The sequence below is a fragment of the Vombatus ursinus genome, unplaced genomic scaffold, assembly GCF_900497805.2.
Source record: "Vombatus ursinus unplaced genomic scaffold, bare-nosed wombat genome assembly UNPS02004677.1, whole genome shotgun sequence".
NCBI classification, from domain to species: Eukaryota; Metazoa; Chordata; class Mammalia; order Diprotodontia; family Vombatidae; genus Vombatus; species Vombatus ursinus.
In genome coordinates, this window is record NW_020944455.1 from 198,576 (window position 1) to 219,625 (window position 21,050).

The 21,050-nt window shown below is 47.8% G+C and overlaps 1 protein-coding gene across 1 annotated transcript in view; it reads left to right on the forward strand.

The window, feature by feature from the left end:
* AR (androgen receptor) overlaps positions 1-19,983 on the forward strand; it is a 152,093-nt gene extending 132,110 nt beyond the window's left edge. Inside the window, exons 4-8 of the mRNA XM_027839075.1 lie at positions 6,021-6,308; positions 8,782-8,926; positions 10,340-10,470; positions 13,103-13,260; positions 14,106-19,983. Of these exons, the coding sequence (XP_027694876.1) occupies positions 6,021-6,308; positions 8,782-8,926; positions 10,340-10,470; positions 13,103-13,260; positions 14,106-14,261 (878 nt within the window). The 3' untranslated portion in view covers positions 14,262-19,983. The remainder of the gene's footprint in view (positions 1-6,020; positions 6,309-8,781; positions 8,927-10,339; positions 10,471-13,102; positions 13,261-14,105) is intronic.
* Positions 19,984-21,050: the final 1,067 nt, after the last annotated feature.

Sequence of the window (21,050 nt, forward strand, 5' to 3'; positions counted from 1 at the left end):
TTGCCTTCTGGTTCTGAAATATCGGGTCAGTTTTCCTTGATAATTTCTTGAAAGATGATGTCTAGGCTCTTTTTTTGATCATGGCTTTCAGATAGTCCAATAATTTTTAAATTATCTCTCCTGGATCTATTTTCCAGGTCAGTTGTTTTTCCAATGAGATATTTCCCATTGTTTTCTAATTTTTCATTCTTTTGGATTAGTTTTACAGTGTCTTGATTTCTCATAAAGTCACTAGCTTCCAATTGCTCCATTTTAATTTTTAAGGAAGTATTTTCTTCAGTAAGCTTTTGGACTTGCTTTTCCATTTGGCCAATTTTGCTTTTTAGGGCATTCTTCTCCTCATTGGCTTTTTGGACCTCTTTTGCCATTTGGGTTAGGCTATTTTTTTAAGGTGTTATTTTCTTCAGCATTTTTTTAGGCCTCCTTTAGCAAGCTGTTGATTTGTTTTTCATGATTCTCTTGCATCACTCTCATTTTTCTTCCCAGTTTTTCCTCTACTTCTCTTACTTGCTTCTCAAAATCCTTTTTGAGCTCTTCCAAGGCCTGGGACTGATTCATATTTTTCTTGGAGGCTTTGGATGTAGGAGTTTTGATTTTGTTGTCTTCTTCTGGTTGTATGTTTTGATCTTCTTTGTTACCAAAAAAAAAGATTCTATGGTCTGACACTTCTTGTGAGGTTTGCTCATGATCCCAGTCAATTACTTGAGTTATAAACTCTTTATTAAGGTAGAGGTCTGCTTCCAATTTGGAGAATGTACAGCTGTTTTCAGAGATACTTCTAGGGACCTGTAAATTTTCAGTTCTTCCAAGGTGGTATGATAAGGAGCAAGGTGTTTACTCCTTTCCTGGCCTGTGCTCTGGTCTATAAGTGACCACAAGCCTTCTTTTCTTTCTTGGAACTGTGAGGAGGATTTCCTCTCTACTACCACTACAAGTTCACCACACCAGCGCTGCTCCTCCTCACCCCAGGACCGCCCCTCAGAACTGTGACCCAGATCCAAGTGCGGGCAAAGCAAGAGATTCCTGCCTCAGCACTGGCAAAGAGATCCCTGCAATTCTCCTCTGACCAGCCACTTGATTCCCCTTCAGTCTGTGGGCCAGAAGCTCAGGAGGCAGCCGCTGCCCCAGGGCCGTGCTAGGGAATTGGGGCTGGGACCCCACACTCCTCTCTTACCACCGCAGAAACAGACTTTTTCCCACTGACCTTCTAAGTTGTCTTTGGTGTTGGTGGGTTGAGAAGTCTGGAAACCGCCATAGCTGTCTGCGATTCAGTCCTCCGAGGCCTGTGTCAGGTTCGCTGTGGCCTGCACACTCATGCCACACTGCGCTCCTCTGCCCACCCAGCGCGATATACCTTTCTGATCAGCCATCCAGGTTGTCTTGCACTGGAAATTTGTTTCACCCTGTCTTTTTGTGGGTTCTGCTGCTTTAGAATTTGTTTAGAGCCATTTTTATAGGTTTTTGGAGGAGTTTGGAGGAGAGCTGAAGCAAGTCACTGCTTTCACTCTGCCATGTTGGCTCCACCCCGAGAGCTAGTTTCAAAAGTCAGGAAGACCTGGGTTTAAGTCCTACCTCTGAGGGCTTTCAATGCCAGGCAGAGAGAAGGATGTCTATATAGGTAGGCAACAGAGAACCACTGAATGTTTCTGAGCAGAGAACTGAGAGATAGATTGGAGGGGACAGAAAGAGGAGGCCAGATCCCTAAAAGGAGGATGAAAAGAAACCCAAGTAGACAAGGGATTATTATGACGGAGGGCATGGCAGGTAGGAGAGCAAGTGACCTGTGAGGCAAGCAGGTGGTGGCACCAGGGGAACAAGTAGGTCCTCAGGATCCAGGAGGCATGGAAAGCGGGATCAGGACCCAGCTCCAGGTACTAGGAGGCCAAGGCAAGGCCCTAATCCTAGAGAATCTGAAGTCTAGAGCTTAGAAGAGACCTTCAGGGCCATAGAGGCCACCCCCCGCATTTTACAGTTGAGGTAACTGAGGGGGCCCAGGGACACACAGCCAGCATGTCAGAGGCAAGATTTGAACCCAGGTCTTTATTGATTTTGAGTCTAGTGTCCCATCTAGAATGCCACACTGCTTATTACAGTAATGGAGGTAAGGGTCTGAAACCAAGATAGTGGCCTGGGCATAGGAAAGGGTTTGGGCATGCATAATACTTTAGTCCATCCCCCAATCATCTCCTATTATGTGTCAGGCACTGTGCCAAGAGCTGGAGATAGGCTGGAAGCCAGTCACTAGTGCAGGCGGGTCAAAGGAGGATCACCAACAAAGCTAGCTTCTCCTGAGGTCCCACTAGGCCCGACTGGCCATATAGGTCCTCCTCTCTTCCTAGCCTCGACTCAACGTGAGTCAAAGATTGTAAGTCAGGGTTCAGTGGTCCCATTGGGAAGGGATTCGTGGGCAGGGGTCTAAGCCAGGCCTTCCTTCCCCAGGCTTCTAGGCAAGTTCCCAATTCAGGCCCCAGGAGTCTGTGTGTGGCGCCAGGTAACCAGCCTCACAGCTCCATGTAGCTTGGTGCCTGAGACGCTGTCAGGGGAGAGCAGCAGGTCTGGTCTGACAAGGGAGGGTGTGTCACCCTCAGCCCTGAAACAGAGTTTCCAGACCTCGAAACCAGGTCCCAGAATGACAGCTGGCACATAGGCCCAGCACTCTCTGGACTGGGAAGGACCGTTAAGCCCATAGAAGTGGTAGGGTGGCTAGGCTCCAATGCAGGATAGGCTACTAGGAGAAACAACATACCTGGAGTCAGGAAGAGCTGAGTTCAAATTCCATCTCAGATACTTTCTAAATGTTTGGCCCTGGCCAAGTCACTTCACTGCTCTCTGCCTCAGTTTCCCCAACTGTAAAATGAAGATAATAATAGCACCTCCCTCCCAGGGTTGTTGTGAGGATCGAATGAGATAACATATTTATGACACTTTGCACTCTTAAGGTACTATATAAATACTAGCTATTCATGTAATTTGGAGGGGCTGTTGAATCTTACCTCAATATCTTAACTCTTCTCCCACCCCAGCCCTACAGCTCAAGGACAGGCACTTGTTATCCACAGGCTCCTAGGCCTAGAGATGACAAAGCCTCAGAGACTGTGCCCTCTAACCCCCTTCTGTTACTGTAGGGGAAACTGAGGCCAGAGAGCTGAAGGAACTGCTGTGAGATCACTCCTAGGCTCCTAGGCCTAGAGTTCTCAGGGTCCTCAGAGACCATGGAGTCCAACCCCCTCCTGTTACTGAGTAGGAAACTAAGGCCTGGAGAGCTCCTAGATTCATGGATGATAGGGGCCTTCAAAGACCAGGTAGTATACAGAGGGGGAAATTGAGGCCCAAGGAGAAGTGTTTGCCTAAGATCACACCTAGCGTCCTAGAGCGAGAGTTATAAGGGATATTGGAGGCCTTTTAGTTCTCAATTTACAGGAAACTGAGGTCCTATCTCTCAACCCTACTGTTCAGCCCCATTCCCGGTGCTTCCCCTCCATCATCGGGCTCACAGCAACGACTGGGCACTCCTTCAGACCCTCCTGCACCTCAAACACACTCTGAGCCCCTTAAAAACAGGGACCAGTACCTTCTATGTCCTTCATTGAATAGCACAGTATTCTGCATACAGTCAGTGCTTAATCAGTGTGTGTGACTGAATGCATTCTCAAGTTATACTGTGACCCTTAAGGGACCATTCAGGGCCCTCTCCAGTTGAGTCCAAAGCTACCTTGCTCAGTTCCTTTCTTCCAGTCACATGAGTGTGCCTTTCCCTAAGGTCCCCATATTCCCTACTATGGCTGCTGCCATCTGCCCTCCCTGGCCTCCACCCCATTCTCACCACCTCCCACTGCCACCTCTCCAGTTTTGGGCACATTTGGACTTTGTTCTACCTCTCCAACAACTGCTCCAACTTTTTTTTTTATTTGATAGTATTTTATTTTTTCCAATTATATGTAAAGATCATTTTCGACATTCATTTTTCAAAAGATTTTGAGTTCCAAATTTTTCTCCCTCCCATTCCTTCTCCCCAAGACTGCAAGCAAACATATTTCCACATTAGTCATGTTGTAAAAGGAGAAATAGAACAAAGGGAGAAAACCACCAAAAAAAGTGAAAATAGTATGCTTTGATCTGCATTCAGATTCCATAGTTCTTTCTCTGGATGTGGACAGCATTTTCTATCATGAGTCTTTTGGAATTGTCTTAGATCATTGTATTGTTGAGAAGAACTAAGTCTATCGTAGTTGATCATTATACAGTGTGGCTGTTACCGTATACAATGTTCTCCTGGTTCTGCTCACTTCACTCAACATCAGTTCATGTAAGTCTTTTCAGGTTTTTCTGAAGTCAGCCTGTTCATCATTTCTTATAGCACAGTAGTATTCCATTACATTCATATACTACAGCTTGTTCAGCCATTCCCCAATGGATGGGCATCCCCTCAATTTCCAATTCTTTGCCACCACTAAAAGAGCTGCTATAAATATTTTTGTACATGTGGGTCCTTTACCCTTTATTATGATCTCTTTGGGATACAGATCTAATAGTGGTATTGCTGGATCAATGGGTATGCACAGTTTAATTGCCCTTTGGGCATAGTTCCAAATTGCTCTCCAGAATGGTTGGATCAGTTCACAACTCCACCAACAATGCATTAGTGTTCCAATTTTCCCACATCTTCTCCAACATTAATTATTTTCCTTTTCTGTCTTATTAGTCAACCTGATAGGTGTGAGGTGGTACCTCAGAGTTGTTTTCGTTTGTATTTTTCTAGTCACTGGTGATTTAGAACTACTCCAACTTTAAAGCCCACCCAGCCATCCCTGCTCCCAAAACAGACTGAGAGGACCATTCGCTTGGTAATTAATCAAGGTCATGAAGGATGTCTAGCACTGGATTAGAATTTTATTGATCTCTCCACTTGTTCAACTTTGCCTGGGTTTAGGTCATGCTTGTGGGCAAGGACCAGATATTATTCTTGAATCGTAGAATGTCAGAGCTGGGAAGGGCCTTAGAGGTGAATATCAAACTTCAGTGGGAGATAGAAAGGTTAGCAATTTTTCTGATTACCATTACAGAAGCCAAGACTTCAGAGAGGGAAAGTGCATTTCCCCAGGCTATACCACGTAATTAGAGGCAGAGGTGGCAGGGCTAGCCCGTGGGTAGCTTGTCTGTGGTTCTCTTTTACCTTCTCTGGTGCCAAGCAGCAGCACCATACACACCACAGAAGCCAAGGCTTCAGCTCCCACCACTTCTCTCTCCCTTTCACACTCTTTCCCCTCTGGCTCAGCCTTCCTTGGCTTGGGTTTCCAAGTCTACTTTGTTCCAGATGTGACTTATAGGTCCAGTAAGGCTCTCAGCAGTGTGCCCACTGCCCGTCCATGTCCAAGAGCCCTTTCCTCTCAGGATGGGAACAGTAATGAGAGACCACACGTTCATTGCCCTTTGCCTCATACAAAGCTCCCTGTGTAAGTATAATCATCTTCCTTCTTTTTACAGAGGAAGAAACTGAGGTTCGAAGGAGGGAAATCAACAACATACTGTGTGCTAAATGCTGTACTTGACAATGGGGAAAATAGCAAGATTGTCATTCATTCGGGAGCAGATATACAAATACACAAAATGAAATGAATCCCTCCGCTTTGAGGAGCTAACATTCTTGTGTGTGTGTGTGTGTGTGTGTGTGTGTGTGTGTGTGTAAGGCAATCAGGGTTAAGTGACTTGCCCAGGGTCACACAGCTAGTAAGTGTCAAGTGTCTGAGGCCAGATTTGAACTCAGGTCCTCCTGACCCCAGGGCCCAGTGCTCTGTACCACCTAGCTGCCCTAGGTGGTGGGCCATAGTTCCCCATCTAGGAAGTGGCAAAGCCGGGCCTTGGCCCCAGGTTTTCTGACTCCAGGTCAGATGGGTACAGGCTGAAGTTGGGCTTCGAGCAGTAAGCCCTTGCGCTACCTGGAGACTTTCTTTACAGGTCCCACTGTCAGCTGTTTGGGGCTCTGAGTGATAATCCCATGCTTACCTTTTCCTCCCCCATAGCCCGGAAGCTAAAGAAACTTGGGAACTTGAAGCTGCAGGAGGAAGGCGAGGCCTCCAGCTCCACCAGCCCCAATGAGGATCAGGGGCAGAAGCTCACAGTTTCCCACATTGAAGGCTATGAATGCCAACCCATTTTCCTGAATGTCCTAGAGGCCATCGAGCCAGGCGTGGTGTGTGCTGGCCATGACAACAACCAGCCTGACTCCTTCGCTGCTTTGCTGTCCAGCCTGAATGAGCTGGGAGAGAGGCAGCTGGTGCATGTGGTCAAGTGGGCCAAGGCCCTGCCTGGTAAGGGGGATGGGAAGACGAGGGAGGACAGCCAGGCAGGGCAGCAGGTGGGGTACCAGGACTCTTCCACCAGACAACACAATAGGGGAGATCTTTAGAACTGGGAGGGGCCTGAGAACAGAGAAAGTCAGTGCTGGTAGGGGCCCTGGAACAAAGGATGTCAGAGCTGGGAGGGCCCTTAGAGCAAAGGATGTCAGAACTGGAAGGGGCCCTAGAACAGAGGATTTCAGAGCTGGGAGGGGCCCTAGAACAAAGGATGTCAGAGCTGGGCGGGCCCTTAGAACAGAGGATGTCAGAGCTGGGAGGGGCCTTAGAACACAGGATGTCAGAGCTGAGAGGGCCCTTGGAACACAGGATGTCAGAGCTGAGAGGGCTCTTAGGACAAAGGATGTCAGAGCTGGGAGGGGCCCTAGAACAAAGGATGTCAGAACTGGGAGGGGCCCTAGAACAAAGGATGTCAGAGCTGGGAGGGGCCCTAGAACAAAGGATGTCAGAGCTGGGAGGGCCCTTAGAGCAGAGGATGTCAGAGCTGGGAGGGCCCTTAGAGCAGAGGATATCACAGCTGGAAGGGCCCTTAGAGCAGAGGATGGCAGAGCTGGGAGGGCCCTTAGAACAGAGGATGGCAGAGCTGGGAGGGTCCTTAGACCATGGAAACATGGAATGTCATACCTGGAAGAGACATTAGAAATTATCTAGGCCACCTCCCTCAAGTTGTACCAGGCTATCAGATTAATGGAAGACTGAACATACATGGACAGAGTAATATCACCTAAAAATCAGAAGAAAATGAATCTAACACCCTCTATCAGCACATATCATTGTTCTTTTATGTAAATACTACAGGGATCTGAGTGGGAGCTCTCTCATGTGCAGAGCACATCCCACCTCTAGGTTGCTAGCTCACTCTCAGAGTCTGAGAGAGGTTCAGCTATTTGCCCAAAGTCCTACAGTGAATCTATGTCAGCAGTAAGATCTGCCCAGGTGGTCCTGGGCAAGATCCACTGCTCAGCTAGGCCACTTCAGGAGTTACCTTACATATGGTAATTAGCCCTAAATGGTATACTGTTCTCCTAAATGACTAATTAGAAGTCCTTTCACAGAACTGAGCCAAATTAATTTGGCTCCATATAAACAGCATTAGCGTTCACAATTGTCCCTGATCTCGTGTACAGTGTAATTCCCCAGGCATCTCCACATGCACTCATGCACACCTCGAGCCTCACGTGTGCATGTGTGGTACACATAGGAATACACACACGCTGACAGCACTCGTGGGGTCCCGTTCCTCCAGAATCCAGCTCTTTCACACTCTGGCCTCTCTGAGCCCAGAAATAATGCCCAGGAAGCCATATTCTCAAAGGATTGACAGCTCATTCATTCCATGAACCCAAAATAAGAATCACTTGATACTGTGGCAAGAGCGATAGATTTAGAGTCCAAGGTCCTGGATTCAAATCCAGTTTCTGCTGCTTATTAATTGTGTGGCCTTGGGCAAGTCACTTGGTGAAGTGACTTCTGGGGCCTTGGTTTCCTCTTTTGTAAAATAACAAGCTTGAACTCAATGGCCTTGGAGGTTCCCTCCATCTCTAGAGCCACAGCTTTTTTCAGACCTTATACAAGTCACTTCCCCTCTTGGGCCTCAGTTTCCTGATCTGTCATATGAGGGAATTGGACTTAGTAGTCGCTAAGGTCGTTTCTAGCCCTCTACATCTAAGATCCTTTCTTGAATGAGGAACTAAGTGAACCAGAGGGTTCCCTGGGGAACAGGCAGTGCCCTGGGGGCAGAGCTAAAAATTGGCCCCAAGTGGCCTGACCTCCAGACCAGACCTCTGTCCCCTGGGACATTCTATGAACACAATAGAGTATTCCGGGGAATGTCAGAGCTGGAATGGGCCTTAGAACACAGAATGGTAGCTCTGGGAGGGCTTCAGAGGCCATCTAATCAAATCCAATTTCTTTTTTTAGAGATCGAGAGGTGAAGGGACTTGTCCAGGGTCCCACACCTAGCATCCCAAGTGGGATTTGAACCATAACTTTTATTGACCTGACCCCAAGTTCAGTGCTCCAAAAGGCTCCAGAAGACTTCGGTTCAAATCTCAGCACTGTAGCTTACTTATTTCTAGCTCTGTGACCTGGGACAAGTGGCTTCCCTTCACTGGGCCTCAGTTTCCTCTTCTGTAAAAAGAGGGGTTTGGGGGGCAGCTAGGTGGCACAGTGAATAGAGCACTGGCCCTGAAGTCAGGAGGACCTGAGTTCAAATCCATCCTCAGACCAAGCACTTGACACGTACTAGCTGTGTGACCCTGGGTAAGTCACTTAACCCCAATTGCCTTACCAAAAAAAAAAAAGAGGGGTTTGGGGTCAGTGGTCTCTGAGGTCCCTTTTGAGCTCTTAAGCTAGCATCTTCTGTCCTTTGTCCCTTTCCAGGCCTCAGTTCAAAGGACTCTAATCCTTGTTTCTGACATCTTCCTAGGTTTCCGGAACCTACATGTGGATGACCAGATGGCCGTTATCCAGTACTCCTGGATGGGACTTATGGTGTTTGCCATGGGCTGGAGATCTTTCACCAACGTAAATTCCAGGATGCTCTACTTTGCTCCTGACCTGGTGTTCAATGAGTAAGTGTCCCTGGAAGGAAGGGCTTTCTTCCTCCTCTTCCTCTTCCTCCTTCTGCCATGGGCTGCCTCTGATTTTCTTGTATATGGATTTGGAGCCTACCTCCCTCACTTCCCCTCTCTGGGCCTCAGTTTCCTCTTTGGTAAAGTAATGAGAAGGTGGGATTAGAAACCCTCTAAGATCCCTTGTGGCTCCAAATCCTAAATGCTGGGTGAAGGAGCTACCCTGGGCTGAGGAGAGTGGCCGCTTATGTTATCTCACACACACACAGCCCCCCCCCCACCAAAGGATGGAATGTCTGAGGGGTCAGGACAGTAGATGGATAGATCTACCTGGGGAGAGCCTCCAACCCACCTGTCCACACTGAGTGCCAGAGCCAGAACAGGACCCCACCTTTTCTCCTCCTCCGTTAAGAGCAAACCCTCAGCAAGGTGTGACAGGGTATGCTGTGGCATGGAAGAGCAGGAGGAGTAAGGCCCTCTAAGCAGCTCCCTCCAGCAGCAGCCAGGCCACCATCATTTGTGGTCAAGTTCAGCCCTAACTCCCAATAGGCTTCATTCACCATGTCCTGGGCCTGCCCTCTCTTGTTTCTCCTTGGCATTTAAAGAGTTACTTAGAATGCCACTTTCTAGATCAGAGTAGTGGAAAGGGCCAGTTAAGTTGGGGGTTTGGTGCTTCTGTCTCCCACAGGTAAGTTAATACCCTCCCGAGGATTGTTCTTTAGGCCTAACCAGAGTGAGCAGCATCTTGCAGGGACTCCAGTCATGGGCCTTCAGTTGTCTGCTTTTGAGCTCGTTTTCCATTGTCATTATCCCCTACTTCCTTTGGGTAGGCCTGCAGGCACTTCCTGGGATTTCTGGAAATGGCCTTATCCTGTGCTACCCAAAGCCTGCATAGACTGGAGGTTCTGGACATGGCTTATGAGATACAAAAGCTGAATTTCACAGGGGCACAGTGGACTGCCCTTGTGAGCTTTTTCAAGAATCTGCCATCTTTCTGGTGTGGTGAGGGAACATTTTGGCACCAAGGCAGGGGTGGGGGATGCATTAAATCTTCCCATTTTATATTGGCCAACCACTGAGCAAAAGGAGATCAGATGTCCAAAAGCTCTGGCAATTCCGCCTACAGGAGCTAGGCCTAGGCTGGGCCTAGGAGCCCGTGTGGTCTTCCCTTTGGCTTCATTTGATTCCACTTCCTGTCTTCCTCCCAGGAAGCAGGAAGGGGCCCTCAAAATTCCCTCTTTCCCCACCAGCAGAGAGAAGAATCTCGATTAGGATTTGGAAGATCCTGCCTCCAGCCTGCTCTGATAGAATCCCCTTTAGTTAGGTGGGAGGGAATGGGGTGGTAGCAACTGGCTTGGGACCCATGAGCCTCTGTGGCATTTCTCACACCCTCATCCCCTCTGCCTCTCCCAGATATCGGATGCACAAGTCAAGGATGTACAGCCAGTGTGTCCGAATGAGACATCTCTCCCAGGAGTTTGGCTGGCTCCAGATTACACCACAGGAGTTTCTGTGCATGAAGGCCTTGCTGCTCTTCAGTATTAGTGAGTGCTTCTCTCTTTCCCCACCCCCACCCCCAGGTATATTCCCCTGGAGCATCAGAGACCTGACGCTTTTTAACATGGACCTCAGAGGGAGTTTCTTTTTCTATCAAGAGCAAACAAAAGAGCGGATGGTCCTGAAGCACCCCTGATCACCACCATTTTGGTTCATGTCACTGGATGAATCCATTTCACCAAGGTCAGAGCTAGATGAAAGACTTAGGTACCCCAAAAGGGAGCGTGGTGCTGTGGTAAAGAGCTCTGAACTCAGAGTCATGGGAATCAAGGCCCAGCTCTGACAATACCTTTATGACAATGCACAAGCCACTTAACTACTATGTGCCTCAGTTTCCTCCTCTGTAAAATGAAAAGTTTGGTCTAGCTGGCCTCTAATGTACCTTCCAGCTCTAGACCTAGGATCCTATGTGTGACCTTGGGCAAGTCTTTTCCCCTCCCCAGGCCTCAGTTTTCTCCTCTATAAAATGAAGGGGGTAGACTAGAGCTTGCCCCACCCCATCTACTTCTGCCCTTGCCTTATATCACTGATGCTTATAACGATGATGATGAGAATGACAATAATAACTGACATTAATAGAATGCTTTAAGTTTTTCAGAGTGCTTTGCCAATGCTCTCATTTGTCCCACAAGCGCCCTGAGAGGTAGCCAGAGCAGGTTTGATCGTCTCCATTTGACAGCTAGAGAAGCTGAGACTCAGAGCACAGAAGTGTGACTTGCTCAAGATCACACAACTAGTGAATAGCAGAGGCAGGATTGGAAACCAGGTCTTGTGGCTCTGGGTCCAAAGTTCTTTCCACTGTGAAAAGAGACAAAAGGGAAGGGGAGGTTGGAGCCTGCCATCCATAGGTCATTGAGCTCCGTTTTGATTCGTGGCAAAATTCTAGAGGAAGAGTGGGGAACCTGGGGCCTCAAGACCAGATGTGGCCCTCTAGGTCTTAAAATTCGGCCCTTTGACTGAATCCAAACTGCACAGAACAAATCCCCTTAATAAAGGTTTGTTCTGTAAAACTTAGACTCAGTCAAAAGGCCGTATCCAAGGACCTAGAAGACCACATGTGGCCTCGAGTTCCCCACCCCTGGGCTCGAGCATGTTATTAAATTGATGGCTAGTGACCATCTAGAAAGGGAAGCCATGGTCAAGGGTGGGGCATGCCAGACCCACCTCATTTCCTTATTTGACTCGTTTACCAAGTGAGAGGATCAGCTCTTTACCTAAATTTGGGGAAAGTATTTGGCCAAGTCTCTCCTGTTCCTTTTATTTTTTTTTTCTGTTTTTGTTTTTAGGCAATTGGGGTTAAGTGACTTGCCCAGGGTCACACAGCTAGTAAGTGTCAAATGTTTGGTCTGAGGCCGGATTTGAACTCAGGTCCTCCTGAATTCAGGGCTGGTGCTCTATCCACTGCACCACTAGCTGCCCTCTCCTGTTCCTTTTAAAAAGAATACGGAGAGATGTGGGTTAGAGAGTAGTACAGTTGGATGGGTTCAGCACTAGTTGAATGGCCAAACTCAAAGAATGGTCATGTCAACTTGGCAGGTCTCCAGTGGGGTGCCCCAGGGATCTCTGACCGGTCCATTGGTTAACATTTTCATCGGTGGCTTGGATAGAGGCATAGGTGGTACCGTGCTTATTGCTTTTGAAGAAGATGCAAAGCCAGAAGGGATGGCTGACATAATGAATGAAAGTCAAGATGCCAAAAAGATGGGATCTGATAGGGTTAAATGGAAAGTCTCACACTCAGGTCATATAAATCAACTTCAGAAGTGTGAGATTGAGGAGGTATTGTTAGATACCATCTCATCTGATTACCTCTGATAACATCTCATTAAGATATGTGGGTGCAGTGGTGTCAAATTCAAATAGAAACCTGCCACTAAACCTTACAGCCACATATTGACTTAGAAAACCACATGTGATCAATTAATAAACATTTATTAAGTGCCTACTATGTGCCAGGCACTGTGCTAAACACTGGGGATACAAAAAGAGGCAAAAGACAGTTCCTACCCTCAAGGAGCTTTCAATCTGACGGGGAAGACAACATGCAAACAAATATCTACAAAGCAAGCCATAGATAGGATAAATAGGAAATAATTAACAGAGGGAAGGCACTAGAATTAAGAAGGATTGGGAAAGGCTTCCTGTAGAAGATGGGATTTTAGGTGGGATTTAAAGGAAGCCAGGGAGGTCAGTGGTCCAAGTGGAGGGGGAAGCACATTCCAGGCCTGAGGAACAGTCAGAGAAAATGCCCGGAGCCCAGAAATGAAGCATTTTGTTTGAGGAAAGGCAGAAATGATCTGTGGGATGCGGGCATTGGACTAGCTGATCTCTGAAGTTGCATCAAGCCCTAAATCTGGGATCCGATGAATTTTAGAAAATGGGGACAGATCCACTGGGGTCAGCCAGCCTTGGCCATCCCACCCTCACCTCCAGAAAGCATAAGAAGTTCCCATCAAGCTTTTAAATAATAAGAAATGGAATCTTTGGTTTCCCAGCAACAGTAAGCCCTCTGAGCCAACCCCTCCACCCCAGCCACCTTAATTACATCGCTGTGTCCACCCTCTTCTAATGGTCGCTTGGGATTCCTCCTCTCCCCGCTTTGAATTCCTCCCAAATCAGTTCCAGTGGATGGACTGAAGAATCAGAAATTTTTCGACGAGCTTCGAATGAACTACATCAAAGAGCTTGACCGGATAATTGCCTGCAAGAGAAAGAATCCAACCTCCTGCTCACGGCGCTTTTACCAACTCACCAAACTCCTGGATTCCGTGCAGCCTGTAAGTGGTCTGATCTAGCTGGGGAGCGGGGCGAGGGGGAGGAGGGAGAGGACGAGAGGAAGAGGGAGGGGAAAGAGGCAGGGAGATAGTGGGGGAGATGGGAGAGGCAGAGAGAGGGAGGCAGAAAGGGAGTGAAAGACAGAAAGAGAGGGAGGGAGGGATGGAGAGAGACAGATATGGAGACAGAGTGAGAGAAGGAGATAGAGAGGCAGAGATGGGATGGAGAGTGAGAGAAAGAGCAACACAAATTGAGAGAGTTGGAAGGCTAGAGAGAGAAAAAGAAATTGACAGGAAGGAATACAGAAAAGGAGATAGACACAGAGAAGAAGATGTTTTGACCAAATGGTCAAAATAGAAATACAAGCAGACCAATGCATCCGAGCTGGCCATTAGGAACAGAGTTTGGGAATCAGGCAAAGATTTGCAAACAGTTGAATTGTTCAGACTACTCAGATCTGGATTTCCTCCCTTGCTCAAGACTCCTAAATATTGACTAAGGCAGAATACAGGATGCCACCTGGTAGAAGTTGGGGGTGGGGGGTCACTGGTTCTAGAACTGAGGACCTTCGAAAGGCACAAGGGATTCCTTGAGAGTCTTTGGAAGTTCAAGGGAGAATGTTTGATACCTATCATCCCTTAGACTCTGGGAGAAAGGGAGCTAAGGTCTGAGATGATTCAGTCGTGCCCAGTAACAAGGGCCCAGAGGGACAGGAGCCCAGGCCTCCCCTGCCTGACAGCCTGGCTGCCTGCCTACTTGTGCCCCCATAGGGAGTTGCTTTGAGGAGGATGAATGAAGGTAGGGCCTCATATTCCAACCTCCCTCTCCTACCCTCTTCCCATTCCAGATTGCCAGAGAACTGCACCAATTCACTTTTGACCTACTAATCAAGTCACACATGGTGAGCGTGGACTTTCCTGAGATGATGGCAGAGATCATCTCCGTACAAGTGCCCAAGATCCTTTCTGGAAAAGTCAAGCCCATCTACTTCCACACACAGTGATGCTTTGCAAGCCCTTCTTTCCTTCCCCCTTTTCTGCCATCTTTTGCCTGTTGTAATTCTGCACTACTGTTCTGCAGTGCCTTGGGGAATTCCCTCTATTGATGTACAGTGTGTCCTGGAGATAGTCCTAACTCCTTACTACCTTCTAAGCTTCTCTTCCCTTCTGCCCTGTCCTCCCTCACTGCCGTCCTCTGTTCCACAGCCTCCTTTTTGCCTCTCTTCTTCTAACTTCCCACCTACCTTAGCGCCTTCTGACTGCTTAGTCTGACTGGTGCAGTATCTCTTTGAATATGTGCCGCTAGTCCTGTGGCCATGCCCAGGCCAGTCATGTCTTTCTGATGGCCACATGGCCGTTTTCTTCACTTAACACCATGACAAATCTTGGGTATTTAAGGGGACAGGAAGAAAACCTCACTGCAGTTCCCCTCCCTTAAAAGACAAACACACAAACACCCACACACAAACCAACAACCCCAAGTATTTCCTGGGGGATATGTGGGTGTATGTGTGTGCTAGCATTTCTCACCTGGAGCACCCACTCTGCCACCAGTGGCCTTCAGGAGATTTCCCCAGTGATGGACCTGGGGAGGGGAAAGAAGAGGAGCCCCATCCCTTCACATACTTACACACATACACACACACACACTGAGCATGTACGCATACATATGTGCATACCCATACATCTAGTTTTGGTCTTTGGATGATCAGAAAGTCCCACTGCAGTGCACTTAATGGTACTGAATCTGCTTTTTGTCCAAAACTTTGCTCTGATATTCTTTGTCTGCTCTGTGCATGTGCCATGCAGTGCCCTCCCCAAGTGCTCCCTGTACCCCGCCCTTTCCTCCCTTCTCTCCTTTCTTCACTGCCCCAGCCCTCAGGAGAGGAGACCATTCCACATTGGCTTTCAGCAGCTACTGAGAGCTTTGGACATTCCCTCATGCTAAAACTCAAACCTGAGCAGGCATGGAAGAGGCTGAAATAAGGTTAGCTCAGTGGGAACCTCTCTGTTCTCCAGCTCTGTCTTGCCTTGGGTGTGCCAAGAACAAATTGTGGGCTATCCCTGGGGACAAGAAATGGAGCCAGCCACCTTCTGAGCCCAGGGTAAGCATAGGTGCCACTGGGCGTTCCCCCTGCTCAAGGCTTTTGCCCATCCTTGTTTGCCCACCTCCTCCAAAGACCCAACGAAGTTCTCCACCTCACCAAGGCCCTAGGACCCCCACTTCCCTTCTTTCCCCTCTGGGTCTGGTCACTAAGTTCCACTTTGCTTATGGGATGTGACTTACTCCCTGCCCCAGCATCTTTACCCAGACTTTCTGATGAGAGTTACAACCAAGAAGGCCAGTAGGCTTTGAGCACTCTGTCTGCCTGCCCTGAGGCCAAGGGACTCCCGACAATGGCTGATTGGCACCAACAGTCTCAGATCCGGAGCATCTTTTGATCAACTGGAAAGAGTTAGAGTCATGAGCTAGACTGCTGAAACTGGCCATCAGCAGACAACATGGACACCTGACCAGGCTCTGTACTGGCCAAAGGCAGGGAAGCTGGTACACATGGGAAGATCCCATCGTCCAGCTCTTGTAGAGGGCTTTGGGAGCTGCAGTAAACACTCCCTGACACTTTGGAATCAAATCAGTGAGTGGCCAGGGCACAATATGAGAACAAAAAGTGGATATGCCAGGACCAAGACCACTGGTAGAAACTGGCAGTTGGCAGTGAACATCCCCCAGATGCCCTAGTCAGCCCAGATCATCACTCACAGTCTACAGCAAAAGAGGACACTCCAAGAGGAGGCTGGTCTGCAGCATGAGTGGAGCAGGGTGAAGGCAGAGGCTAGGAGGGACAATACCCACTGCCTGCTTATGCCTGGCCATGGTATTGGCCACTTGCCAGGAGGATTGGGGGAGGTAGGGGAAAATCTCCCTCTAAGGACAGACTCTCTGTTTTCATTCTGCTCATCCGGGGTTAGCTGGAGCCCTTAAGACTTCCTCTGAAACCAGTGCCTCTTTTGCAAAGGGGGTCTTTGCAGCCACCTGCGCAGTCAGGGTTCCCAGCTGGGATGGTGCCCTTCAGAGGACCTCCTCCCATTCTGATGACTTTTGTGTATCCCCCAGCCCTATACCCCACAAGGCCTTATTGCTACAGGGGAGCTTTGCCCACCTCCCCTTCTGAACCCCTATTGCTTTCTCCACCTGTTAAGTTCAAGATGTGGGAACCATCAAACCGCCAGCCTTGGCTAACCTATCATTATCACATTTATGGAGAAGATAGCTCCAAAAATCTCGAACCAGCAAGGGTGTTCTATCCTGATTTCTGAAGTTTTACCTGTAGGCTTCTTTGAATATGGAGAGGGAAGGGAGCCTGAGATCAGTCGTTGCTACTTTAGCAAGCCCAGCTGGGAAAAATGCAAGTGGATGGGCTCCCTTTCTGTGGGAGAATAGGCAGATCCCAGTTTTCTTTATCACAGTAACATGTGGTTTATGTAAACTCACAGCATCATTTCTAACTGTTTTTAATGGAAAACAAACCAAAACCCCCCCCCAAAAAAACCAAAAGGAGTAATTCACCACTCTTTTCAGTTAAACTAGGTTACATTTTAATAGTTTCCTTTACTACTAACTGTTTCCAAAAGGATATTTATCTTTTGGCTTTATTTCGTTCCTTGTAAATACTAGAGATGCTCGTCTTCATTTCTGAGTACCAGCTTTTTCATCTTTGTGGATTTCCTGATTAAATCTTGTCTATGTGAACATATATATATATATATACACATATATATATACATATATATACACACACACACCTATATATATAATTTTAAAGCCAAAAATACAAGAAATAGCAGTATAATTAACAAGCAGCTATAACTGGATGACTCTGGCTTAAGAAATGACACCAAGTCCAGTTTGAGTAAAGCCGTGCACACTGAAATCCATTTCCTTGAGCTTTGGTTTGGGAAGAAAGAACATCCAAAGCTGCAGGGAAAGTCTGGTTTGGCTTCTCCCTGTCTCTGCCCTCTCCTCCTTCCCCCCTAGGTCAAAGGGGGATGGCTTTGGTTGGGGGGGAGGCTGTTTTTGTTTTTGTTTTTGTTTTGATCATTGTTGGAGTTGCGGCAATTGTCTTTGGGAAGGAAGGCTTTTGTTTTGCAAGTGCTCAACATGATGCAAAGACTTACTAGGGGCTGAGGCCCACTCCAGGTGTCGAAGGACAAGAAGCCGTGAGGCCAGCCTCACCATTCTCCATGGCATTGCCCTGCCAAGCAGAGACCCCCCCAAGAGTGAGCCAGGGGGTGCAAAAGGAAGGCCAAAGAAGAAGAGACTTTCCGGGGCAGACAATGGGTGTCCCCTGTAGCTGTGCATTTTGGCCAGTGTGGCATACTCAGTATCGAGCAAGGAAGATCCTCTTTCCTGTCTCAGCCATTGTCTGCATGGTGCCCAGGTGTGGTGCCAGGCCAGCCTCTGATCTGGGGCAGGGCTTGACCTTTTGGCTTGCAACCTTTTCTGTGCCCTCCAGTAGTCATCGACACTTGGAATAGTTCAATTGCTTTTTCTTTATTTCTTTTTTTAATTACATTACTCTGAGAAAAAAAATTTTTGGAAGATCCTATCATGTATCAGCAGTGCATATATCTTTTCTATATGTTCACTGGGATTCTAAAAAAGAATAGAAAAAAAAAAGTTCTCCAACTTGCCCATTCGGCAGTTGCTGAGGTAACTGTCAGGCTTGGGAAACGGCATTGTGCTGATGCTGCCCTGGCCTACCCTCTGTCCATCCAGCCACACAGATATGCACACAGACCTCTAGATGGAGTCTTCTGGGCCTTCTGAGGCAAGAACAGACCTCAGTGCACATGGACATGACATGATTCCAATGGCCTTACTTTGAGTTGGTCCTGTGAGTAGCCCACAGACAGACACTGTCTTAGCCTCCTAATTCTGCTCAATCCTGATGGCACCCAAGGTCCTGGTCCCCTCCTTCCTTCTTTGCCCAAACCCCAGCACTTTTGTCACCATCCACGCTCCTAGTTATTCTCTCCATCTGTGTCTCCCTCTGTCTTTCCTCCCCTTCCTTCCTTCTTTCCTTCCCTTTCCCCCTCTCCCTTTTTCCTTCCTCTTGCCCTTTCTCCCATCCTCTCCATCTCCTTCCCTCTGCTTTCCCCTGCACCCTGCAACCCCACCCTCATCACGCACATGACCCAGTCCCCTCTAGGTGAGAGGACCCTTGGCCCTATTGGGCTCCCACTCAGCCCTGTCCCACTGCCTGAGGTGGGGAGGGGTGCGCAGGAATGTTCAAGCACAGTTTGAAAGTCCAAAGCTGGACACTTACTATAATCGTGGTGGATGTGTGGTTTCTTATGAAAGGAAGTTGGCCTTTTATAGGCAGCTGGACTGTTGATATTCATCTCTTTGAAGGTAGTTTCAAGCAGGAGAGAGCAGGAGAAATGGATGCACCATTCTATGTAGCCAAAGACAACAAATGTATTTGCTAAGATACCAAAACTGTTAGGAGAGAGAGAGAGAGAGAGAGAACGAGAGAGAGAGAGAGAGAGAGAGAGAACGAGAGAGAGAGAGAGAGGCCGCTCTTTGATAAGGCAGCCAAAGTCAAAAGGACTTGGCTGATGACTCATTTACAAGATATTTTTTCTTTCACAATTTACACATTTAGAGAAGTTAAATATAATTTGGAGGAAAAAAAAACTGGGTTTCTGGGTCCTTTGATACGTGATTTTTTTTTCAAATTAGCTGAATTAGCTTTTATTTTTCTTTTAGTAGCTGCTGAGCAAATCCCCGAAGCTCCATCGTTGCATGTTTGAAAATGGAGCTGGGTTTGGCTTTTGCATCTGCTGGCATCAGTGTCTAGCATAGCTAAAGATGTGAAGCCCTGCTGAGAAAAGGGTGCATTCAAAAGGACAGGATTTGCACTAGAGGGACAGACAGCAGGCAGAATCTCCCATTTCTGCCCACTGAGATGGCGCACCGAATTCTCTGTAGTTTGCCGCAGAGGGTTGAAATATATTGTAAATGAGTATTTGTATCCATGTTTCAAAATCGAATTTTATATATAGATATAATGTGTTCTGCTCCTTTTGCCTTTTGCTTTGCCATCCACATTTGGTTCCAGGTACTAGCAAGAGGCGTTGCCTTGGTTCAGAGGTCCTCTCAGGGTGGACAGGATGCTTGAGTTGTCTGGCCGAGAGGTTCGGGGAGGACAGTGGAGGAGGGAGGGAAGGAGAGAGGGAGGGAAGAAGGGGAAGAGAGTCGTTATCATACCTTGTTGGCCCACGCATGTGCAACAGGTGTGGTGCGGACTCATTGAAACCTCAGGGAGATTTGTTGGGGATCTGGGGAAAGGAGAAAGATGAGGGGTGTTCCAGCCTTCCCTGAATCACGAGCCAGCTCCAGCCCCACCTTCTGTCCAAGTGGGGAGTGAGTGTGGGGAAGGATCAGAAAGAAGGAAAGGGAGAGGGCTAGGGTGCTCCTTTGGCCTACCCGTGCCACCAGTCCCGTGGAGTGCTGAGGCAAAGGGGCACGAACAGTGAACTCAACGCCGTCGAGTTGCTCTTGCTATATATTGGGTGTCTTGTGCTCTTAATTCTGGTTTTGGAGACTTTCTGTAAAGATTATGGCAAATGAAATTGTGTTTTCTCTGTTAACCTGTCTCTGTAATAAAGCTTCCTTTCCATAGGTAGAAGGGGCTCCTCTGCCTATAGGGATTTTCACTTCTATTAATTTCTTGCTGGGGCCTGTTGCCCGGAGTAACTCAACCCACCACCATTTCTAGAGGAAGGCAGAATAATTCCCCATCAGTCATTTGTCTCAAAGGCCTTGTTCTAGTCCCAAGAGCAGAAAAACAGTCAGGATCCCCCAGCGGGAAATGATAGGTGATTTCAAATACTAGTCAGATTTTCAAATAGAATGATGCAGGGTTTGCTTTGATTTTTTTTTTTTTTAGATTTTTCCCCCTCACACAATTTGATTGAAACAATAAACAAATTATCATGCGTTGATTGCTTCCCAGTTCAGTTGAGCGGGGAGGCCAGTTCCATCCTGGCTCCTCTCTGCATTTGGTATTGGTGTGGCCCACCTAGGTCTGGAATACCCCACCCAACCCCCTGCAAAAAAAAAAAGGAAAACAAGAAACTTTTTGGATCCACAGGAATAAGTAAGAGTAAACCTCTTGGCCTCCAAACTGATTGCTATCCTCACCCTCAGGGCCCTTCAAAAAAAAAGAAGAAAAAAACAAGCAAATGCTAGCCCTGAGTGCTAACTGCCCTACAGAGAAGTGCCCCTTGGGGTCTGGGCCCCCAAAAGCCTGCTTTGGGTATCACCATTTGGAACCCTCTCGTCAACCCCCAGAATGGAACTTTGGGAATGACCTGAGAATACCAGGTTTGAATTTGATGGGGGAGGAGGGGGGGAATAATTTACTGAATTAAGAATTTTTGTTGTCCAAAAATGTGGGAGTGGAGGTTGAGAGGAGGATAGAAATGGATTGATTGTGCTTCGAAATGTCTTTTGGTGGGGCCTCAGTTCTCACAAAGCCTGCCCTGGACCTCTCAGTCCCCAGCTCTCTAGTGTTCAGCTCTTTTGTAATCTTGGAATATTTTGTTGCTCTGAATACAATAAAAAAAAATTAAAAAACTCGGCAGAAGCTCATTTCTTGGGGGTCCACCTGCCTACCCACCCTCCTGAGGTTTGTCTCCTGCCTGGTCTCCTTGGTAGCATTCCTCAATATGGAAAGTCTCAGCAGGCCTGTAGGCCAACAACAACTTGGCCAGGGCCTACCATTATG